We start from the raw sequence: 22,077 nt of genomic DNA on the forward strand, positions 1-22,077 counted from the left end.
AGCGACAATATCACTTCGCCGCTGCCTCCCTATTTTCTTCATAAATTGTGTTTGATACAGTTTGGAAATTAGTGCGATTCAGTACAATCCACTATAGATGAACAACAGTATGCATCTGTGTAGGAATTTGATGTAGAAAATTTCTCCAGGGCACATCATAGAAGCATCAGGGCGAAAGTATAAGGACTAAGACAAAAATGTTTCAGGAGATGATCAAAAGCTTGTTCAAGGAGATGGATTTTCAGGGTCTGGGGAAAGCTTAGAGATCCCCAAAAACTGCGGGTGGTGAAGGGCAGAAATTCACAAGGCTACTAGTGGAGGTATGGGGAGTTCAGGGACCGGTTCTGGTTCTTGAAGATGGTTCTGATAATGGAGAGGCTTAAACACAAAGCCGAGAATTTAAAACCTGAGGCACTGGGGAATTTGGAGCCAACTTAATCCTCGAGGGCATGTTGACGGGCAGTATTTGGTGCAGGGTGGAACACGGGGATCAAAGGTTTGATTATCTACACTTTACAGAGGGACAGTATTGGAATGGGCTAGTCAGAGGTCACAAAGGCACAAGGTGGTTGCAGAGGAGACAGAGGAGCTGGTTGGCATTTGTGATGTGGAGGATATAGAGCAGGGAATTCTGCTCAGGAGCTAATGGAGTATCAACATTTTTACCGGAGTCAGGAAGGTGGGGAGCTGGAGGGAGAGTTTAACAAGGACAGGTACCTTTAGTAAAGGGACAGACTTTAAGCAAGCCTGGAAATAATGGCTTTAGACTATCTTGTATTTAGCTGAAGAACGTTGCAGTTTATCCAAGACTATATTTCATAGAAGCAGCTCAGCAACACAATGACAGTGGACTTCTGTGGCTTGTATTTTGTTTTGGTGAAATACTGAATGAATGATTAATAGATCTCGCAAAGAATGATTTAGCATATGGCTATTTTTATTTTCTCTCTAGTAATCCAAATCCCAAATATAATCTTTATCTGGCAGAGCAGCTCTGCATTTTTCAGGATTCAAGACATTTTTCTTTCAGGTTCTTTGCTTCCGTCGAGTTATGTTGGCAGAATGTCAGTAAATTTCTAAATCTCAATGTCAATTCTTGGATTAGAATGCAACATGTTCATTTTTTAAGGGCAATTATTTGTGTATGTAAAAGGGATATTTTAACTTTTACATTATCCATGAGATGATCTGGATGCACGATAACTTGTAAACATGTCACTGAGGCGAGAAGAGAACAGCGACGGAGGGATTTGGGTGCGGGAAAACCAGAAAAGCAAATTACTGCAGATTGCAGAATCTGAAACAAAAACAGAAATGCTCGAAAATTTCATCGGGTCTGACAGAATCTGTGGAGAGAGAAGTCTGGATGACTCTTTGTCAAAACTGCCAGACCTGCTGAGATTGTCCAGCATTTTCTGTTTATGACCTCTGCGATCTTTGCTTGTCTGTTACTTTACCGGTTTTAAGCCTTTTTCAATAGGTTTCCAGTCTGACGACAGCCAAATTGACAGTGTGGAAGAGCAGCTTGGAAGTAGTTGGGGTTTTCAGAGCTTAGATTGGGGGTTGCTTAGGATCATCAGTGTTTAGGGCAGCACGGTAGCACAAGTGGCTAGTACTGAGGCTTCACAGCGCCAGGGTCCCAGGTTCGATTCCCGGCTGGGTCACTGTCTGTGTGGAGTCTGCACGTCCTCCCCGTGTCTGCGTGGGTTTCCTCCGGGTTCTCCGGTTTCCTCCCACAGTCCAAAGATGTGCAGGTTTGGTGGATTGGCCAATTGGCCATGCTAAATTGCTCTTAGTGTCCAAAAAAAAGGCTAGTAGGGGTTATTGGGTTACAGGTTACGGGAATAGGGAGGAAGTGGGGGCTTAAGTGGGTTGGTGCAGACTCGATGGGCCGAATGGCCTCCTGCACTGTATGTTCTATGCTCAACATTGGAGAGGTCCAGATGGCTCGGGTTTGGATCAGGGAGAGGGCAGAGTCTCTGTGCTTTTGGTGGAAGTTAGAGGATGGGGTCTGGGTGGGGAAGAATGAGTGAGTTTCCAGAGTTTGATTAGGGGAGTACGATCATGGCAGGAAGACAGTTGAATGTGAGGTTTCCATCACAGAAGCGGGAGTGAAGCAGGGAAGCTTAGTTGGATCAATCTGCTGCTCATCCTGCCCCCAAAACAGTGCAGCAAAGAAACACTATTGTCCATCCACCCAAATACCTTGCCTGCGGCTTGGTGTCGCATTTTGATGACATCACTCTTGTTAAGATCCCAGTTGGTATTCTAACTGGACGGGAAGATCCTAGAATAGAACTCAAAAAGACGGTAACATTTATCAAATCAAAAGGTGGAGGAACAAAGTAGCAATAAAAAAAACATTTATTAAACATGGGGCTGGATTCTCCATTCGGGAGACTGAGAGCAGGATTCTTCGGGTGTGGCCCTGGCTGCTCACACTGCTGACTGCTCACTGTGTCCTGTAAGTGTTCACAGAGCCTCTGGTCAACTGGGGGCCCACCCAGGCTGCCCCTCTGAAAACCCTCATACCCCAACGGTATCATCAAGGGGATGGGAGCAGCCAAGCTCAATCAGGAGCCTCCCAGGTGTTGCCACTCCTCAGAAGTGCAGCCCTACTGCAGAGGAGGCAGGGAAGCAGCAGAGCGCGCCTGCTGGCAGCGCTGACTGCCTCTGCCACCTCCTCCCAGGCGCTGTTCAGGAGGGCAGGCTGGAGTGTGCGGCCCTCACTGGGGAAGAGGATGTCCCTCCTCTCCTCACTGGCATCGCCCAGTGGGTCCATCTCGGACTCCCGAACCCGGGGAGGAGCACACAGGTCTTCTCTGAGCCGTCTTCATGGCTGGAATGAGAACGTGCGGTGAGTGCAGCGTTTAAAAACACCTCCGGTAGTCAGGCTGATTGGCTCTATTTCCGGTCCCAGTGGTCACACCACCCGCTGAGCCGGGAATTTCTCACAATTCACACCGGCAGAGTGCTGGCTTATTTGCATATTCTGACTTGCTTACTGAATAGCGCTCGCAACAGGAACGTGAATCACGCACTATTCAGTCCCGGCGGCAGCACTTAGGGTGCGATCTAACGGCCTGGGTCACGCGGCGAGGCTATTAAATCCCGTAAGATTTGCGATGCTCGGAAAGCCTCGGGAGATCCACCGAGATCTCGCAACAAGTCGCAACCTGGATCTCGCCCTCACTGGGCGTGACCCACAAGGTACTGAAATGAGCCATTCTCCCGAGACCCAGGAACTAATGGCCTCACCTGGGAAACATCACCATGGCACCATTTAGTCCACAGAAATGTGGTGAGGTGTAATAGCACCAGGAGGGGAGTCTTCCAGGCCATTGGAGGCGCAGGGTGGTCAGGCTCTGGGCAAGGTGCGCCCTGGCACTGGTACCTGGGCACCTGGGCACTGACATCCTGGCACCTAGGCACTGCTGACAATGGCATTGCCTGTGTGCCAGGCTGGCAGTGCCAAGGTCCCCGGGTACCCGGGCCAGAGATTGGGAAAGGAGGCAAACTGCCCTTAAGAGGTGGGGTGAGGGGGAGGCCTGAGGACCCCCTGAGAGGTAATTGGGGCAATGGGGGTGTCCGGAGGCCATGGTGGAGGAGCAGAAGTTGGTTGAAAGATCGGGGTGAAATTTTAAAATGGTGGCCCGGTTTGCGAATCATCTTCCAGCACTGACGGGTTGAGCTTGGAACTCAGCGGTGCATTTCCGACCCAGGCCAAGAAAACGGCAGAGTCCCGTCAGATAGCGGGCATTTCCCGGTGCCTGCACATATGCCCAAAATGGGGCTCTGTTTTTTGCGCCCTTAGTACCCCAATGAAGAATTCTGACCCATCTCTTCATATCTCTAGTTTCCTTAACTAGCTAAACGTTAGGCTTCTGGAATCTCCACAGTATGGCTTTTCTTTTAGCAAGGCTGAGAGAGATGTCCCCTCTTTAGCATTCTAAAACCAAATTCTTCTATCAAGGGCTGCCTTCTCTCTCGCTACCTGCCTCCAACTGCCAATGAATTCAGCTAAAACAAGAACAAAGGAAATCCCTTTGTTATGGAGAGTGGCCCCCTGTTGTTAATCAACGACTTGTCCCTCTCTGGGTTTTTATTTGCTCTGCACACTGAAACCGTCTACAAGCACAATAGTGTCACAGTTCAAACTTAACCAACCCCCACATATACACATACCTTTGTCCAGCATGAAGCTAACTATAGGTTTTACTTTTCCAGGCACAGAAACATTAAATTAAACCCACTGAAAACTGTAACAATAATCTTCATTGTCACAAGTAGGCTTACATTAACACTGCAATGAAGTTACTGTGAAAACCCCCGAGTCGCCACACTCCGGCGCCTGTCCGGGTCACAGAGGGAGAATTCAGAATGTCCAATTCACCCAACAACACGTCTTTCGGGACTTGTGGGAGGAATCCGGAGCACCCGGAGGAAACCCTTGCAGACACGGGGAGAACGTGCAGACTCCGCACGGACAGTGATCCAAGCCGGGAGTCGAACCTAGGTCCCTGGCGCTGTGAAGCAACAGTGCTAACCACTGTGCTACCGTGCCGCCTTACTATACCTTACTTCTAATGTTTACAACTATAAACACTCATGAAGCACCTTGGCCATTTTCTGTGATGTAGCGTAAATGCAAGCTCTTATATTGTGCTGGTTGTAATATTCGGACCATCTCCATCTGCTGGGACTTTTCACAATAACTTCATTTTAAACCTACTTGTGACAATAAACGATTTTCATTTTCATTTCATTTCCCGGGCCCGGGAGAAGCTGGCCAGCAGGTGTTCCTAGTAAAGGTTTGAGAACCACGCAGCCCCCTGAAAGAGAATAGATTTGTGAACAGCCCATATCCTGAGAGTGATTGGTTGCCTGCACTTCAATCCACTTCCATTAAAACTGCTTTGGGGAATTAAAACCTTCATTCACGCTGCTCAAACCGAACCAGCAACTGAAATAGCAAAATGTCTAATCCTACACTAGGTTTTCCTTTTATAAAAATACTTAATTGATCATGTCCTGTATTTCATTTCTGAGGAAGAACAGCTTGCAAACATTAGTCCAGTTGATAACAGTAAATAACTCTGGTTCCTTGAATAGTAGCTGCAGTGGCAATAACAATAAAATCATGGCAATTTTCAATTATAGTCAAGAAATTAGACACAATGTACACTTAACTTTAGTTTCTGGAGTATAATCCCCTTCACGTTCTATTTTTTAAATGTCAGTATATGCAAAACAAACAACATCCTGAATCTTTACAGACTGTAGTAAGAAGGGTCAAGTGAATAATTTTTTTGTTTTTTGAAATGTTTTTTATTGAGTTTTCATATTTTATATCCAACAAATTACAAATTATTAGAAAAAAACACAAACGCAAAAATTAACATGTATATTTACAGGTAAGCATCTTCATAATAACAACTGTGGCCGCCCCCTTTAGCCGGCATACATATTTTACATTCCCCAATATGGCCGAGGCACATTCTAGAACATTACAGCACAGAACAGGCCCTTCGGCCCTCGATGTTGTGCCGAACAATGATCACCCTACTCAAACCCACGTATGCACCCTATACCCGTAACCCAACAACCCCCCCTTAACCTTACTTTTTAGGACACTACGGGCAATTTAGCATGGCCAATCCACCTAACCCGCACATCTTTGGACTGTGGGAGGAAACCGGAGCACCCGGAGGAAACCCACGCACACACGGGGAGGACGTGCAGACTCCACACAGACAGTGACCCAGCCGGGAATCGAACCTGGGACCCTGGAGCTGTGAAGCATTTATGCTAACCACCATGCTACCATGCTGCCCCAATGTTTATAGGCATTTATTTACAGTTTGGTTTTGGGCCTTAGCTAGCCATCAAACCCCCATAACGAACCCGTAGCCCTCCCCCCCCCGCCCCCTCCCGGCTACCTTCCCCCGATTCCCGTCCATTTTCCCCTGATTCTTGGCCACCCGACTATTCTTCCTCTTGTTCGTTGGCCACATACAGGTCCCGGAACAATTGCATGAATGGCTCCCACGTTCTGTGGAAGCCGTCGTCCCACCCTCGGATGGCGAATTAGATTTTCTCCATTTGGAGAGATTCCGAGAGGTCGGACAGCCAGTCTGCAGCTCTGGGTGGTGCTGCTGACCGCCAGCCAAACAGGATTCTACGGCGGGCGACAGGGAGGCAAAGGCAAGGGCGTCCGCCCTCCTCCCCAGGAATAGATCTGGCTGGTCTGAAACCCCGAAGACCGCCACTATCGGGCATGGCTCCACCCTCACCCCCACCACTTTGGACATAGCCTCGAAGAAGGCTGTTCAGTACTCCACAAGTCTGGGGCAAGACCAGAACATGTGGGCGTGGTTGGCCAGGCCTCTTTGGCACCGTTCACATCTGTCCTCCACCTCCAGGAAGAACCTACTCATACGGGTCAAGTGAATAATAATAATAATAGTTTATTGTCACAAGTAGACTTCAATGAAGTGACTGCAAAAAGCCCCTAGTTGCCACATTCCGGCTGGCCTTGTTCTGTAGTACAAGCCAGCTGTTTAGCCCATTGTGCTAAACCAGCCCCTGACAAAGAATTAGACATGGAAACATGCAGCAAGACTGCAGGATGTTCATTCTGTTGCATATACTGGTTGTTTTCCAGTAAACTGGTGCAAGTTAATATGATTTAGTGGGCAGCATGGTGGCACAGTGGTTAGCACAGTTGCTTCACAGCTCCAGGGTCCCAGGTTGGATTCCCCGCTGGGTCAATGTCTGTGCGGAGTCTGCACGTTCTCCCCGTGTCTGCGTGGGTTTCCTCCGGGTGCTCCGGTTTCCTTCCACAGTCCAAAGGCCATGCTAAATTGCCTTTAGTATCCAAATAGATTAAGTGGGTTTATGGGGATAGGGTGGAGGGTGCTATTTCCAAGGGCCGGTGCAGACTCGATGGGCCGAATGGCCTCCTGCACTGTAAATTCTATGACAATTTCATGTTGTAAATCCCATGGATGGGATTTTCTGTTCGCTCCGGCTCCGAGGTCAACAATCTGTCAGATTGTCTGCCCCACCTGCAATGGACATGTTTCAAATGCAATTAGTTTTGATTCACCTAAATATTGAATAATTGGTTCTGACAGTCTTCAGTTAACACATGCATCGTGACAAATTATACATCAATATCTTGGCAATATAGGGGAATTTTGAGGTTTCCAGTCGGGTGGAAACAGGGAGGTGGTCCCCAGAGTGTGATATGTCTGCTGCCCCATCCCTGACAAATCAACACCAGCCTGGCCATCTGACATAATAATAATAATCGCTTATTGTCACAAGTAGGCTTCAATCTGCGGGCAGCACGGTAGCATTGTGGATAGCACAATGGCTTCACAGCTCCAGGGTCCCAGGTTCGATTCCGGCTTGGGTCACTGTCTGTGCGGACTCTGCACATCCTCCCCGTGTGTCTGCGTGGGTTTCCTCCGGGTGCTCCGGTTTCCTCCCACAGTCCAAAGATGTGCAGGTTAGGTGGATTGGTCATGATAAATTGCCCTTAGTGTCCAAAATTGCCCTTAGTGTTGGGTGGGGTTACTGGGTTATGGGGATAGGGTGGAGGTGTTGACCTTGGGTAGGGTGCTCTTTCCAAGAGCCGGTGCAGACTCGATGGGCCGAATGGCCTCCTTCTGCACTGTAAATTCTATGAAATTTCTATGAAATCAAGTGGCTGTGAAAAGCCCTTAGTTGCCACAATCCGGCGCCTGTTCAGGGAGGCCGGTACGGGAATTGAACCCATGCTGCTGGCATTGCAAGCCAGCTATTTAGCTCACTGTGCTAAACCAGCCCCTATTGTCCCAACAGCCCTAATTCAATGAGGCCATATGTTCAAAACAGCCCAATTTTGGAACTATCAGGTGGTTAGTGAACCTCTGCTGACCTGTTGCCCACTCCCTGCTTGTGTCTAACATTTATGGTGGGTAAAGTAATTTTAACCTAACCAGCCCATTTTGGAATCTGACAGAATCTGCTGTAATTCTGGTTTGATATTCTGTTCAGTTGTGAGATCCGTGATGTGTAATATTGGATGGGGGTATAAACCAATGCTGTGGATCTCTCTCTCTGGGGAATGAAGTTAAATTGACTTCTTTGAAACCACATAATGTCATGCAGACTGTGCTCTAAAATGTTAAATCAATAGCAACTCGTCAGTCACAGGCGTAGTTTGCTCCACTCCCAGATACCCCGTCTCCTCTACTCCCAAATTCTGTCTCCTCTACTCCCAGATACCCCGTCTCCTCTACTCCCAGATTTTGTCTGCTCCACTCCCAAATTTTGTCTCCTCTACTTCCAGATATTCCTTCATGTTCAGTTTAAAATCATATATATGCCTGAACCAACTTGAATTCAATATCATTTTACAGTAAATTGTCCAATTTTATTCTATATACTGTATATTTTAATATGACATCTGAGCCTAGCGATTTTATATCATATTTTTCTGCCCAATATTTTAATGAGGGTATTTACATCACTTTTAAAATAGTGGAGTAATAGAATATAATAGAGATGTTATAGAAAGCATCAATAATTCATATGCTAATCTTCCAAGCAGTAATTCTACAGGGAGTGGGTGACTGTCTGTGATATTATCACTGTGTTGGTCATCCAGAAACCCGGCTCATCCTCTGGGGACAGATGGTTAAATCTGAATTCAATTAAAATCTGGAATTAAAAGTCAATCATGACCATGAAACTGTTGTTGATTGTCGTTGGAAACCCATCTGGTTCACTAATGTCCTTTAGGGAAGGAAATCTGCTGTCCTTACCCGGTCTGGCCTACATGTGACTCCAGACCCACAGCAATGTGGTTGACTCTTAATGGCCGAGCGAGGCACACTATTCAAGGACAATTAGGGATAGGCAATATCTAATGAATAATACATTTTTCAAAAATGCTCGGTAAAAATAAAAGTTCTACTATTTTATCAAGAAGCTTTTTCTGTTTTCTCACAAGTCATTGCAGTTTTTTCTCTTCTTCCTCAATAGCTGATCTCCAAGTTATCTATGGTGAAGTCCGTCTGCAACCTTCATGTGGATAAGCTCCAGCTGTTCAGGTTGTTACATCCACAAACGGTACACAACTTTCCCCCACTCTACAAGGAAGTATTCAGCACAGAGATACAGTATCCAGACTCCACCAACAGTTAAACTGATGGTTCCTTGTAACACAGCATTCCCAAAGTGAAAACTGAATGGATTTAAACTCCTCAATCACCAATTGCAATAGCACTGGGATGAATGTAGCTGCACCTCATACCGCAACAGTCAAAAGAATGTAAATACTTGGAAACTGTATAGTGGAAAATCCTTGTGCATGACATTCAAAAGCTGGTTCCATTGAGTTCATGGACCAGTTTTAATTCAAAATTACAAGACTGACCGGCTGAAGTTCTATCTAAAATCTGTTTCTGCTGGTAAAAAGCAAAGTGAGTTAAAGGAGTATAGATAGTATTTTATCTGTATTGCAAACCTATATATTTTATGAAGGATGTTTCTTTTTACTCTGAGTTTTTCGATGATTTCAGAGTTGTTCTTGTGGTTCATCATTGATGTTAGATGTATTTTCCAGGCGGTTGATTGTTTCTTTAGTAAAATACATGGGTTTCCTCCGGGTGCTCCGGTTTCCTCCCACAGTCCAAAGATGTGCAGGTTAGATGGATTGGCCATGCTAAATTGCCCTTTGTGTTCAAAAAGGTTTAGGTGGGGTTATGGGCATAGGGTGGAGGCGTGGGCTTAAGTAAGGAGCTCTTTCCAAGCAGACTAAGGTGCAGACTCGATGGGCCGAATGGCCTCCTTCTGCACTGTAAATTCTAATAATACATGGTGGAGATTTGAAGGAGTGCATCAAGGTGCCTTGGAATTAAGTTACAACAATGCTGAAGCCAGCAATTAAAATCTCTGAAATCTGTACATGTAAATGTGGATGTGTTTATATTATTAATATATATCTTTAGAAAATGGTCAAAATAACACCTGCATGTAATAATAATACGATATGTGCCCATTAGCACCATGACCATGTTCATGGACAGTAGTTCTAGCTTTGCAATGTATTTTATTTTATCCTTAGACTAAAATCCAGTGTTTCCCATGGTAGCCATAAAATGGACAATTGGGCTGACTACTGGTTTAGTATATTAGATGCCTACGCATTAGGTTTTTATATTTACAGAGCCAAACTATTCCAGGCTATGGCAAACCTGAATAAAAAAAATGAAAAAGCAGTCAGGATTGCTGGAAAGGATTCTCTGTATAGTCTGCTGTAAGATAGCTATGTTCTTCAAGAAGTAACATGCCTAAGCTAATAGAGCACAATAATAGTGTGGCATTTTACCTCTGACTTTGTAGGCACCCACAAAACTAAAATAATGTAGCTAAACTACTGATTAAAAACAAAATTGTTAACTGCGATCTGCACTCCGCAGACAACAGTGCACCTTAAAGGTAAAGATACACTTTCTCTCACTGCAAATTCACATATTACACCATTGCTCCTCCCATATATCCCAGATCAAGAATAGTTTCTGAATATTATTTACAGTCTTTGCAAAATTTTCAGGGAATTTATCATCTATTATCTGATTCTCCCGCAAAGACAATGTATAGTGTCCAGTGCACACCTGCAAACTTTTACCACACCCATTCCTTCGTAAAATGTGATGGAAACGGTTGAACATTCTTGCAATGTTTGAAAGAACTGGCTTTTAGAAATATAACACTTGTTTTAGTGTGTTTTGTAATCTATTTTTTCCATTACTGATATCCTATAAGGGAATAATATATAACAATGTACAAGCAAAATTGTTTAAGTTAATTATTTATTGGTTTAATGATAGTGTGCAGCTTTACATACAGTGATGGATTCTCAGCACAGATGTGATTTGAGATTTTGGTGGAGAGGGGACAGGGAAGAGAAATGATGCATTCTAACAGACAAGGGGCTGCAGATATGTATTCAGTTTGATAGCAATGATGAAGATCCATAAAATGTGACTTGTGCAAAGGATATGGCTTCAACAGGGATCAAATAACAAAATTGATTGTTACATTGGAATCTGTCGCATATTATATCAGGGTTTTAAAAAGTGTTGTGTGCAATACATAGAAAGGAACATTGCAAGTTTTTGATGTGCTCTGTAAGTAAATGCACTGACTGAGGTGATATTGAGCCCAAACCAGCCCAGGTTCAATGCCTACATGTTGGTCAACATCTGCCAAGGAAAGAACAAGACTCACTACGATCAAAATCAACGGCCTGGACCAAGGGGGAGACAATGAACAAGTCAGCTGTCATTCCTAATTGTTATTGGCTGATGTGTACAGACAGCTGTAATGTCCATTCGGATCCTCAGTCTGCATTCAAACATGGTCATTTGAACAAAGTACTAGAAAGCTATCCGTGCCCACAGAAGTATAGAATTATATCGTTTAGAACTATCGTATAGAACTATGTGCGACTCTCCACTATTAAGAATGTAGCGAGCAAAAGGAAGAAGGTGGCCAAGTGCTGAGTGTTCAAGGACAGAGAGTGTTTTGTTTTACTGAATGGGACTTCTGAAGTAGTGCAAGGTGTCAAACACAATTCCCAAACTGGTCCATCCATCTCCAATGCAGCATCTAATCTGGAGACTAAAACAAACACATTGGCTGTGAATTCCCTGAAGGCCAGTATTGCTTTGTAAGTTAGCTGCATTAAGAAAACCGCGGAAACAGCAAAGTCGGAAGTATTATTTTTCTTGTGTTGGGTACAGTTCAGATGTTTGAACATGTGTAAGCTAAGGATCTGCTTGCTGGATTCCAGATTTTAAGCACTTTTTAAGTTAAAAAATATTGAGAATTTCTTTATGAAACATTCATTGGAGAATGAGTTTAATATGCATTTTTGATTTTGCCATTCATTGATGGGGGTCGGTGAGCTCAGTTGGCTGGATGGCTGGTTCATGAGGCAGAGTGAGGCCAGCAGGTTCAATTCCCGTTCCAGCTGAGGTTAGTCACGAAGGCCCCACCCCACCATCTCAACCTTGCCCCTCGCCTGAGGTGTGGTGACCCTCAGGTTAAATCACCACCAGTCAGCTCTCCCCCTCAAAGAGGAAAGCAGCCTCTGGTCATCTAGGACTGTGGAGACTTATATATTCATTTCCACTTGACTTGCAGTGTAGGATGTGGATATGGAAGAGTATAATTGGATATGTTGCATAACTGCACACATAGTCTGTCTAGCCAAAAAAAAGGATTTTTTAAAAATCCGCTGGGATTCCAAATGTTGGTCCATTCCTTACAGGATGTGTTTCTGTTCATATGATAGAGTTAGGGTCTCACACCACTTAAAAAAATAAATAAATAAACTTACACTGTGTGTATTATTCTTGTGAATGTTGTGAAAAAGAGAAATGAAACACCACCAGCTTTATGTTTCTCTTTCAAAATATGGAAAATGTTTTCCTTCGCACATTAACTGACGGACAATGTTTGTTATAGTTTAGAAAGTTATTTGGATTTTTTTTTGGTCTGTATTGTAAAACTGTAATTCTATTTTTTTTTAAAGAATGAAATACCTATATAAATGCAAGATGAGAAGAATAGAAAGATTTTTTAAAAGCCTTGTTCGGATTTCAATGACAAGCAAATTCTTATTTTAATATATTGACAATTTGAGAAAGATTGGGTAACAATTACTGAATGGATATAGATGTATAATGTAAAGGATGTGTACATGAACCACATTAAAAATATATATTGTATGAAGAGTGGGTAAATCCTAAATGTTTGTTCCTCAGCTTCATTATCTTTAATAATCTTTATTGTCACAAGTAGGTTTACATTAACACTGCAATGAGGTAATCCCCTAGTCGCCGCATTCTGGTGCCTGTTCAGGTACACTGAGGGAGAATTCAGAACATCCAATTCACCTGACAGCACGTCTTTTGGGACTTGTGGGAGGAAACCGGAGCACCCAGAGGAAATCCATGCAGATACGGGGAGAATGTGCAGACTCCGCACAGACAGTGACCTGTTGCCAATCGGCACCGGAGTCACCAATAATGTTGCCCATTAATAATGATGCTCTTTAGAATCGTCAGGTATCAAATTATATCACCACAAGGCTTTACTGGATATCGATCAAAGGACCACACAACCAGTTAGTTCAAATTCAAAGATGGTTTATTTACACACAAGGATTACTTCAACATGCAACACAAAACACTCCAAGTTAAACTACACCTAACAACTAAAATAACCTATACTTAACTTCAGGGCAACCGGCTCTGTTCAGATGGACAAGGCCATTGTCCAGATCTTGTGTGGCTGGGTGGAAGAAGTGGCTCTGTTTCTGCTGGGCTCATCCGTCTGGTAGCGATCGTTAGTCTTGAACTTGTCTGTCTGGTCGTTATGCTGCACTTGGGTTGGCAGAGGCCAGATCCAAGAGAGACTGAACACATGGCTGTGTCTCTTCTTATCCCTCTTGGATTTTGCGCTCTTTGGGGCGGTCCTTAACTTGGACCCAATAATTTGACAGGGCTTCGATCACTGCCTTCGATTTTGGCCAATAAAGGGGCGGGTGCCTTGATGGCTGGGCGTGTCCTGAGCGGTCATTGACCTTAACTGTTTGGGCTCCCTGAGTAAAGGGAGTGGCACCGATTAGTCTGTATCTGTATCGGTTACCTGAGTACAGTTCTTTTGTTCTGGGGAAATGGGCCATTAGAATGCAAACGAGCGGGGGTTTCGAGCGCGCCTAGCTATCTGGGTTGCAAATACACACACAAGCTCTGAGTGTGTCTGAGTCCTGGGTTGGCCATAATTCCCATGGTCCTTTGCAGGTGGCCATCTGAGATGGCTTCATCCCTAAGCCGAGAATCGAACCTGGGACCTTGGAGCTGTGAAGCAACAGTCCAACCACTGTGCTACCGTGCTACCTATGATTGCATCAGAAGCAAATCATACATTTTTCTGTCTATTGATGTTTATTTTGATATTTTTATTCCTTTACGGGATGTGGGCATTTCTGGCCAGGCCAACATTTATTGCCCATCCCTCATTGCCCTTCAGAAGCTGGTGGTGAGCTGCCTACTTGAACCACTGTATTCCATGTTGTGTAGGTGCATCCACTGTGCTGTTCGGGAAGGAGTTGCAGGATTTTGACTCAGTGACAGTGAAGGAAGGGTGATATGTTGCCAGTCAGGGTGGTGAGTGATTTAGAGAGGACCTTCCAGGTGATGGGGTTCCCAGGTATCTGCTGCTTCTAGTGGTAGTGTTCGTGGGTTTGGAAGGTGCTGTCTGAGGAGTCTTGGCGAGTTCCTGCAGTGCATCGCGTAGATACCACTGTGCATCAGTGATTGTGGGTGGGATGCCAATCAGATGAGCTGTTTTGTGGTAGATGGTGAGTGTCATGGAGGCGTCACTCATCCAGGAAAGTGGAGAGTATTCCATCACTCTCCTGACTTGTTTGGCTAAGGCATGAAGGAGAACCCTATTGGATTCTTTACCTGAAAAGGCAGAGAGATATTGGGTTTCATATTGCATTCAGTATCAACCCCTCCCACAGTCTAGTATTTCTTTGGGACTTCAGTCAACATCAAGCCTGTGATTGGGACTTTGACTCGTTTGAAAATGCTACCTTGAGCCAAAACTAACTAATGAAACCCATGTTTATGTTATAAACGCAGAGAACCACAGAATAATAGATTACCCATGATGCACATTGTGGGTTTACAAAACCTAATTTTATTATTGGACAGAAATTGGCGCACTGGTTTGGGCTGAATCTTGTACAAGATTGTTAAACGGATTTGGATTTGCATTGCTGCAATTCACAGTTTTTGGCCCCTTGCTCTATTCGGACTCCAGACAGATTGCTGAATTGCAACAAGTCTGACTGAGAAATAGTAAATTAGGGATAAATTGGAGATCAATAATAGGATAAATCATGAATTAAAATGCTAGACCTTAGACAATAAGATCATTTTTTTCATTTTGTCACATCCGCATTGAGTTAGAACTGGCTGCAATGGTCTCATGTGAGTCAGGGTCAGTGAACACCCTGCAGCCAACTTCTCTCGCTGGTCAATGCATTACAGTCCCATCATGTACACATTAAAATTCAGGACTCATTGCTAACATACTGAGACTCCACCTTGTCTTCACAGGCTTAACAATGTCAGCATCATACCCACCTCTCTGCTGCCACATTCTAGCTATTCGGCTATGATAGGCACAATACCTAAACACTGCAACACTGAGGCAAGGATTTTCCATTTCGGAGACAATGGGCGGGATTCACATCCCGGACGCCCGGATTGCGTTCCCCAGGGACGGAGAGTCAGGCTTCGGAGCAAAATCGGGATCTAGGCCAGGAGCCGACCTGATGCAATGCTTCAACTCCTTAATGACCCATTTGCATTTATGAAGCAGTCCTGGCGCCCTATGTTCCGGCCTCCCATAATTCTCTGGTCCCCGCGGCCGGGAGTCACATAGACGTGGATCCCTTGTGATCTCTACCAGCGTGGCCCTGGCATGATGGACCCTGGGGTGGCCAAGGGGGCAACTCCCCCAAGGACTTACCCCCTTGTCCCACCGCAAACTCCATCACGCCAGGGCCACTCTGATGGAGACCATCCAAACCCAACTTCCCCCCCCCCACCTACACCCCATGCATTGCCTGCCCAGACCCCCTCTAACAGACCCCACGTCCCCCCCCCCCCCCCCCCCAGGGATCCCTGTAATAGGGGGAACCCACAGGAAACACTATATTAGGGAAACCCCCCAAGGAACCCCTTACCTAAAGGGACCCCACACAGATCCCCACTTCCTCCAGAAAAGAGACACCTGTCTGGAAGCTTGTGGGTCAGGGAGAGGAATTACAGCTGTAACACTGACCTTGTGTTCATTCCTGAAGGAGAACAGCTGTGACCTGCGTCTGGTTCCCACAGATAAATTAGCTGCAAACCATTCATAGCTTTCCAGTCGTGGTCTGTGATTGACAGCTTCTACAAACCATCTGCAACTTTGACTTATTCATCTAAGTGGTGAAACCCCAATGTTTACAAACATTGACCACATCAAAGAGAAGTAAGTGCATTACAATCGCACCCTTGAGTGTAGCAGCACCGGGGGGGCGGCTGTGCAATTTTGGGGGGAGGAGTGTTTGGGGCTGGTGTGGGGGGTAGCTGGCCGTGGGACCTTCCCTCAGGAATCCCTTGTATTTCAGAGCATGTCACAATTTGCATGGCAAAGAACACTGAATTTCTTGCTGGTTTGCGTTCCCAGTGAGATCATAAATTGGTTACAATCTCAAATGCAGAACCCCGCCCTATATTCTTCTGCCAGAGGTGAATCGCACCTGCTTTGTGATCACGCTGGGAGCGTCGACAACATGGGGAGCTTACTGACAGTGCCAGTTGACCTAGAGGCTTCTGGAGCTCACTCAAAGAACAAAGAAAAGCACAGCAGAGGAACAGGCCCTTCGGCCCTGCAAGCCTGCGCCGACCATGCTGCCGTCTAAACTAAAATCTTCTACACTTCCGGGGTCCGTATCCCTATATTCCCATCCTATTCATGTATTTGTCAAGATGCCCCTTAAATGTCACTATCGTCCCAGCTTCCACCACCTCCTCCGGCAGCGAGTTCCAGGCACCCACTACCCTCTGTGTAAAAAAACTTGCCACGTACATCTCCTCTAAACCTTGCCCCTCGCACCTTAAACCTATGCCCCCTAGTAATTGACCCCTCTACCCTGGGGAAAAGCCTCTAACTATCCACTCTGTCTATGCCTCCCATAATTTTGTAGACCTCTATCAGGTCCCCCCTCAACCTCCGTCGTTCCAGCGAGAACAAACCGAGTTTATTCAACCTCTCCTCATAGCTAATGCCCTCCATACCGGGCAACATCCTGGTAAATCTCTTCTGCACCCTCTCTAAAGCCTCCACATCTTTCTGGTACTGTGGAGACCAGGGGCAGTATTCTCCCCTACCCGGCGGGGTGGGGGGTCCCAGCATAGCGGAGTGGCGCCAACCACTCCGGCGTCGGGCCTCCCCAAAGCTGCCGAATTCTCCGCACCTTTAGGGGCTAGGCCCGCGCCAGAGTGGCTTCCGCTCCGCCGACTGGCGCCAACGGCCTTTGGTGCCACACCGGCTGGCTTCGGGGCTGGCCGAAAGGCCTTCGCCGGTCGGCGTGAGTCCGCGCATGCGCCAGAACGTCAGCAGCCGCTATCGTCACCACCGGCGCATGCGCGGTAGGGGGGGGGTCTCTTCCGTCTCCGCCATGGTGGAGGCCGTGGCGGCGGTGGAAGAAAAAGAGTGCCCCCACGGCACAGTCCCTCCCGCCGATCGGTGGGCCCTGATCGCGGGCCAGGCCACCGTGGGGGCACCCCCTAGGGTCCGATCGCCCCGCGCCCCCCTCCCCCAGGACCCCAGGGCCTGCTTCCGCCGCCAGCTCCCGCCGGCACAGAGATGGTTTAAACCACGTCAGCGGGAGAGGCCTGACAGCGGCGGAATTTCAGCCCATCGCGGGCCGGAGAATCGCCGCGGGGGGGCCCGCCGATTCCCGAGTGGCGGAGAATTCCAGCCACGGCGGGGTGGGATTTACGAAGGCCCTGGGTGATTCCCTGACCCTGCGGGGGGTCGGAGAATTTTGCCCCAGATGTGAACACTACACTCCAAGTGTGGCCTAACTAAGGTTCTATACAGCTGCAACATGTCTTGCCAATTCTTATACTCAATGCCCCGGCCACCTGTGTTGCCCCTTTCAGTGACCTATGGACCTGTACACCTAGATCTCCCTGACTTTCAATACTCTTGAGGGTTCTACCATTCACTGTATATTCCCTACCTGCATTAGACCTTCCAAATTGCATTACCTCACATTTGTCCGGATTAAACTCCATCTGCCACCTCTCCGCCCAAGTCTCCAAACGATCTAAATCCTGCTGTATCCTCTGACAGCAATCATCGCTATCCGCAATTCCACCAACCTTTGTGTCGTCCGCAAACTTACTAATCAGACCAGTAAAGCTGCCCACCTATCCCGGCGCTGAGCCCCCTGGCATCATCAGGGAGGAGTAGGCACTGGACACCAACCTGGGCCTGCCACCAAGGAGACAACGGCAGTCTCCAATTCTTATGAACCGCCTCGTGACAGTAGCGCATGTCAAGGGCAGCGGCAGGACAGGGTGGCCCTGTGTCACCGGAATGTCAGCAATGACATTCTGGCTCCTGGCCCTCCAGAGGACACTCGCCAGGGACATCAAAGGCCTCAGCACCTGGAAAGCTGCGACTGCCTCCACCCCTGATGTGTATGCTGGGGACCGATTTAGATGTAGCAGTAAACCACGGAAGGTCAATATCAGGTGAGGTCACTATCGGTAACTAGGGGAACGGAACTTAGAATTAAAGTCCATACTGTTGACCAGGAAGGTTCCCTGTCGGCTGATGACTGCGAGATGCCGTGCAGGTACCCGCTCGAGCCTGGAATGACCCAGTGGCAGAGAGGTTTACAGCTGCGATGTCCTTCACGATCACCGGGAGCGGGGCTGGTTTAGCACACTGGGCTAAATCGCTGGCTTTTAAAACAGACCAAGGCAGGCCAGCAGTACGGTTCAATTCCTGTACCAGCCTCCTCGAACAGGCGCCGGAATGTGGTGACTAGGGGCTTTTCACAGTAACTTCATTTGAAGGCTACTCGTGACAATAAGCGATTTTCATTCTTCATTTCATTCTCCTCCTCCCCGGGTGCCATGTCCATGAGGATGTGACACGGTGTCGCACTGTCTCCCTGTTGAGATGGCTCCTGCGGCATCTGGTGTCCATCAGTTCATGGAAGGACCAATGATGCCTGTACACATTGGGCTGTTGCTGGCCTCTCCTTCTGGGTCCCTCCCCTGTCTGATGGGTGACCGGGTCTTCAGCGTGTGCAGCAGCCTCCTGCACATGGGATACCTCCTCCAGGCTCTTGTTGCCATTGCTGCCATCAACAGCACCTGCCCACCTCGCCTGCCAGCCAGCAACACGAGGACAGCCTCTCCGGGATCCACAACATCAAACATTGTTTTATCTGGAAGGACTGGAAAGAGAGAGAGAGACCGACAATCAATCAGGGCTTCCATCCTGGGACCCTCAAATCCCCCAAGCCTCCCACACCTTTACCATGACTGTCCTGTCTTTACACAGAGTGCCATCCAATAAGCCAGTTGTGCTGGCAAATCTTGCTCTGCGCATTAACCTCTGGCCACATCAGGAGCCCCTAGACCCCAGGCCTCGGCGAGGAATATTAGGAAGGCTGGGCTCAGCTGCCCTCCGCTCACCAGACACTCACCCTTTGGCCATGATAGGATCCCAGTGGTGAAGCCCAGCTCTTTATTGTTTAAGTGTTGGCAGCTGCCTCTATGTTGCTGACGCTCTGAGAGTTCAGGCTCTGTTCAGGCATCAATGTTTGCTGGACATGCAGAGCACTAATCATCCTGTCAGACATGACACCTGTTCTTTCAATGAGGCACTTGAGAGTTTAAAAGTGCAAACTGCTCTTACAACTAACAAGGCTCGTCCTTCATTTGAAGTAGCCTGCAGCTGCAAAGCTAGAGGCTGCTCATAGTCAAAGGGAGTGAAATTGAATTTCAGGAGAGAAGTCCGCTTTGACCTGGGGGAGTTTGGTGGGACAGACAGGCTGCAGAATGGCTCTGTCCTGGGGGGGTTTGGTGGGACAGGCAGCAGAATGGCTCTGTCCTGGGAGAGTTTAATGGGACAGACAGGCTGCAGAATGGCTCTGTCCTGGGGGAGTTTGGTGGGTCAGACAGGCTGCAGAATGGCTGTGTCCTGGGGGAGTTTGGTCAGACAGACAGGCTGCAGAATGGCTCTGTCCTGGGGGAGTTTGGTCAGACAGACAGGCTGCAGAATGGCTGTGTCCTGGGGGAGTTTGGTGGGTCAGACAGGCTGCAGAATGGCTCTGTCCTGGGGGAGTTTGGTCAGACAGACAGGCTGCAGAATGGCTGTGTCCTGGGGGGGGGGGGGGGGGGGGGGTTGGTGGGACATACAGGCAGCAGAATGGCTCTGTCCTGGGGGAGTTTGGTGGGACAGACAGGCAGCAGAATGGCTCCTGGGGGGTTTGGTGGGACAGACATGCTGTAGAATGGCTCTGTCCTGGGGCAGTTTGGTGGGTCAGACAGGCTGCAGAATGTCTCTGTCCTGGGGCAGTTTGGTGGGTCAGACAGGCTGCAGAATGGATCTGTCCTGGGGAGTTTGGTGGACAGGCAGGCTGCAGAATGGCTCTGTGTGGATGGGGGCGGGAGGGGTTGGTGGGACAGACAGGCTGCAGCGGGGCTCTGTCCTGGGGGGGTTTGGTGGGACAGACAGGCTGCAGAATGGCTCTGTCTGGGAGAGTTTGGTGGGACAGACAGGCTGCAGAATGGCTCTGTCCTGGAGGGGGGGGGACAGACAGGCAGCAGAATGGCTCTGTCCTGGTGGGGGGGGGGGGACAGACAGGCTGCAGAATGGCTCTGTCCTGGGGGGGAGGACACAGACTGCAGAATGGCTTTGTCCTGGGGGGGGGGGGGGGGGCAGACAGGCTGCAGAATGGCTCTGTCCTGGGGGGGGGGGGGGGGGGGGACACAGGCTGCAGAATGGCTTTGTCCTGGGGGGGGGGGGGGGGGGGGACAGACAGGCTGCAGAATGGCTCTGTCCTGGGGGAGTTTGGTGGGTCAGACAGGCTGCAGCTGTGGTTGCCCCTATTATGAGTCTCTACAACATTTAAAGATGGCTTGAAGGCCTCACAAATACAAGACGCCTTCCCTCTCAGCTCAGGGGTGACCCCCGACTGGCCCACCACTGGTCTAACTCCCCCTGAAGGCCCCCTCCCCCCAGCAGTTCCGGTGACCTTGGGCTGCATCCTGGAAACTGGAAATGGCTTCTCGGGAGAGTCGGATAATTTCCGGGGGGATATGTCAGATTTGACTTCATTCTCGTTAATGAGATTGTAATGAATGAAAATTGGGGTTAAAGATATTTCACCATTTTTTGGGTGAGATCCGGAACTCACCATCAGGAGCAGAATGATCCATGCCCAGCGCGAATTTAGATTTTTTTTTCCCTCTCCTGCTATTCACCCAGTGCGCCTAGATCCATACTGGGCGCAATGTGGTCACTGAATCAAGCCCTTGGTGTTGCCACTGAGACTGAATTGTGTACGATTCATGTTCCCTTTGGGAGTGCTATTTGTTGGGAAGGAAATCTGCCATCCTTATCCAGTCTGGCAGTAAATGGCCCAACAAGACATTCAGTTGTATCAAACCACACAAAACCCAATATAGACTGGACGGCAACGGTTCAAGAAGGCATTTCACCATCACCTTCTCAAGACAGTCAGGGATGGACAATAATACTGGTCTAGGCAGCAACACCCACATCCCAGAAATGAATAAAAAGGACCGAGGAATCCCTTTGATGGCTTTCAGTGAATAAACATCCAGCCTCTATGACACTAAGCTATAAAAAACAAACAGAAGCTTTTCAACTCAGTTGCTTAACTCATCCAAGGTGCAAGTCTAAATGGGCATGAGGGCAGAATCACGCACAGCTCGAGATCCCTCCCCAAGCAAGTGACCTGGCCAGAATATAAAGAAGGGATAAGATAAGAAAATTAAAGGTGGAAAATTTGAACATACATCCAAGTGACCAGCCTGTCGTTCGCTATTATTGTCTCATAGCGCCGTGCAATTGAAACAGTTGCTCGAAACCACCCTTATACATAGAACATAGAACAGTACAGCACAGAACAGGCCCTTCGGCCCTCGATGTTGTGCCGAGCAATGATCACCCTACTTAAACCCACGTAACCCGTAACCCAACAATCCCCCCATTAACCTTACACTACGGGCAATTTAGCATGGCCAATCCACCTAACCCGCACATCTTTGGACTGTGGGAGGAAACCGGAGCACCCGGAGGAAACCCACGCACACACGGGGAGGACGTGCAGACTCCACACAGACAGTGACCCAGCCGGGAATCGAACCTGGGACCCTGGAGCTGTGAAGCATTGATGCT

The 22,077-nt window shown here is 47.8% G+C and overlaps 1 protein-coding gene across 2 annotated transcripts in view; it reads left to right on the plus strand.

Annotated features, from left to right (window-relative positions):
• The window catches only part of LOC119953219 (nuclear receptor ROR-beta-like), a 66,147-nt gene extending 55,069 nt beyond the window's left edge, over nucleotides 1-11,078 (plus strand). For both annotated transcript variants that reach the window (XM_038777245.1, XM_038777244.1), the window contains exon 10: nucleotides 9,034-11,078. In XM_038777245.1, coding sequence (XP_038633173.1) covers nucleotides 9,034-9,195 — 162 coding nt within the window. In that variant the 3' untranslated portion in view covers nucleotides 9,196-11,078. The remainder of the gene's footprint in view (nucleotides 1-9,033) is intronic.
• The last annotated feature ends 10,999 nt before the right edge of the window (nucleotides 11,079-22,077 follow it).

Source organism: Scyliorhinus canicula, chromosome 18 (genome assembly GCF_902713615.1).
Source record: "Scyliorhinus canicula chromosome 18, sScyCan1.1, whole genome shotgun sequence".
NCBI lineage: Eukaryota > Metazoa > Chordata > Chondrichthyes > Carcharhiniformes > Scyliorhinidae > Scyliorhinus > Scyliorhinus canicula.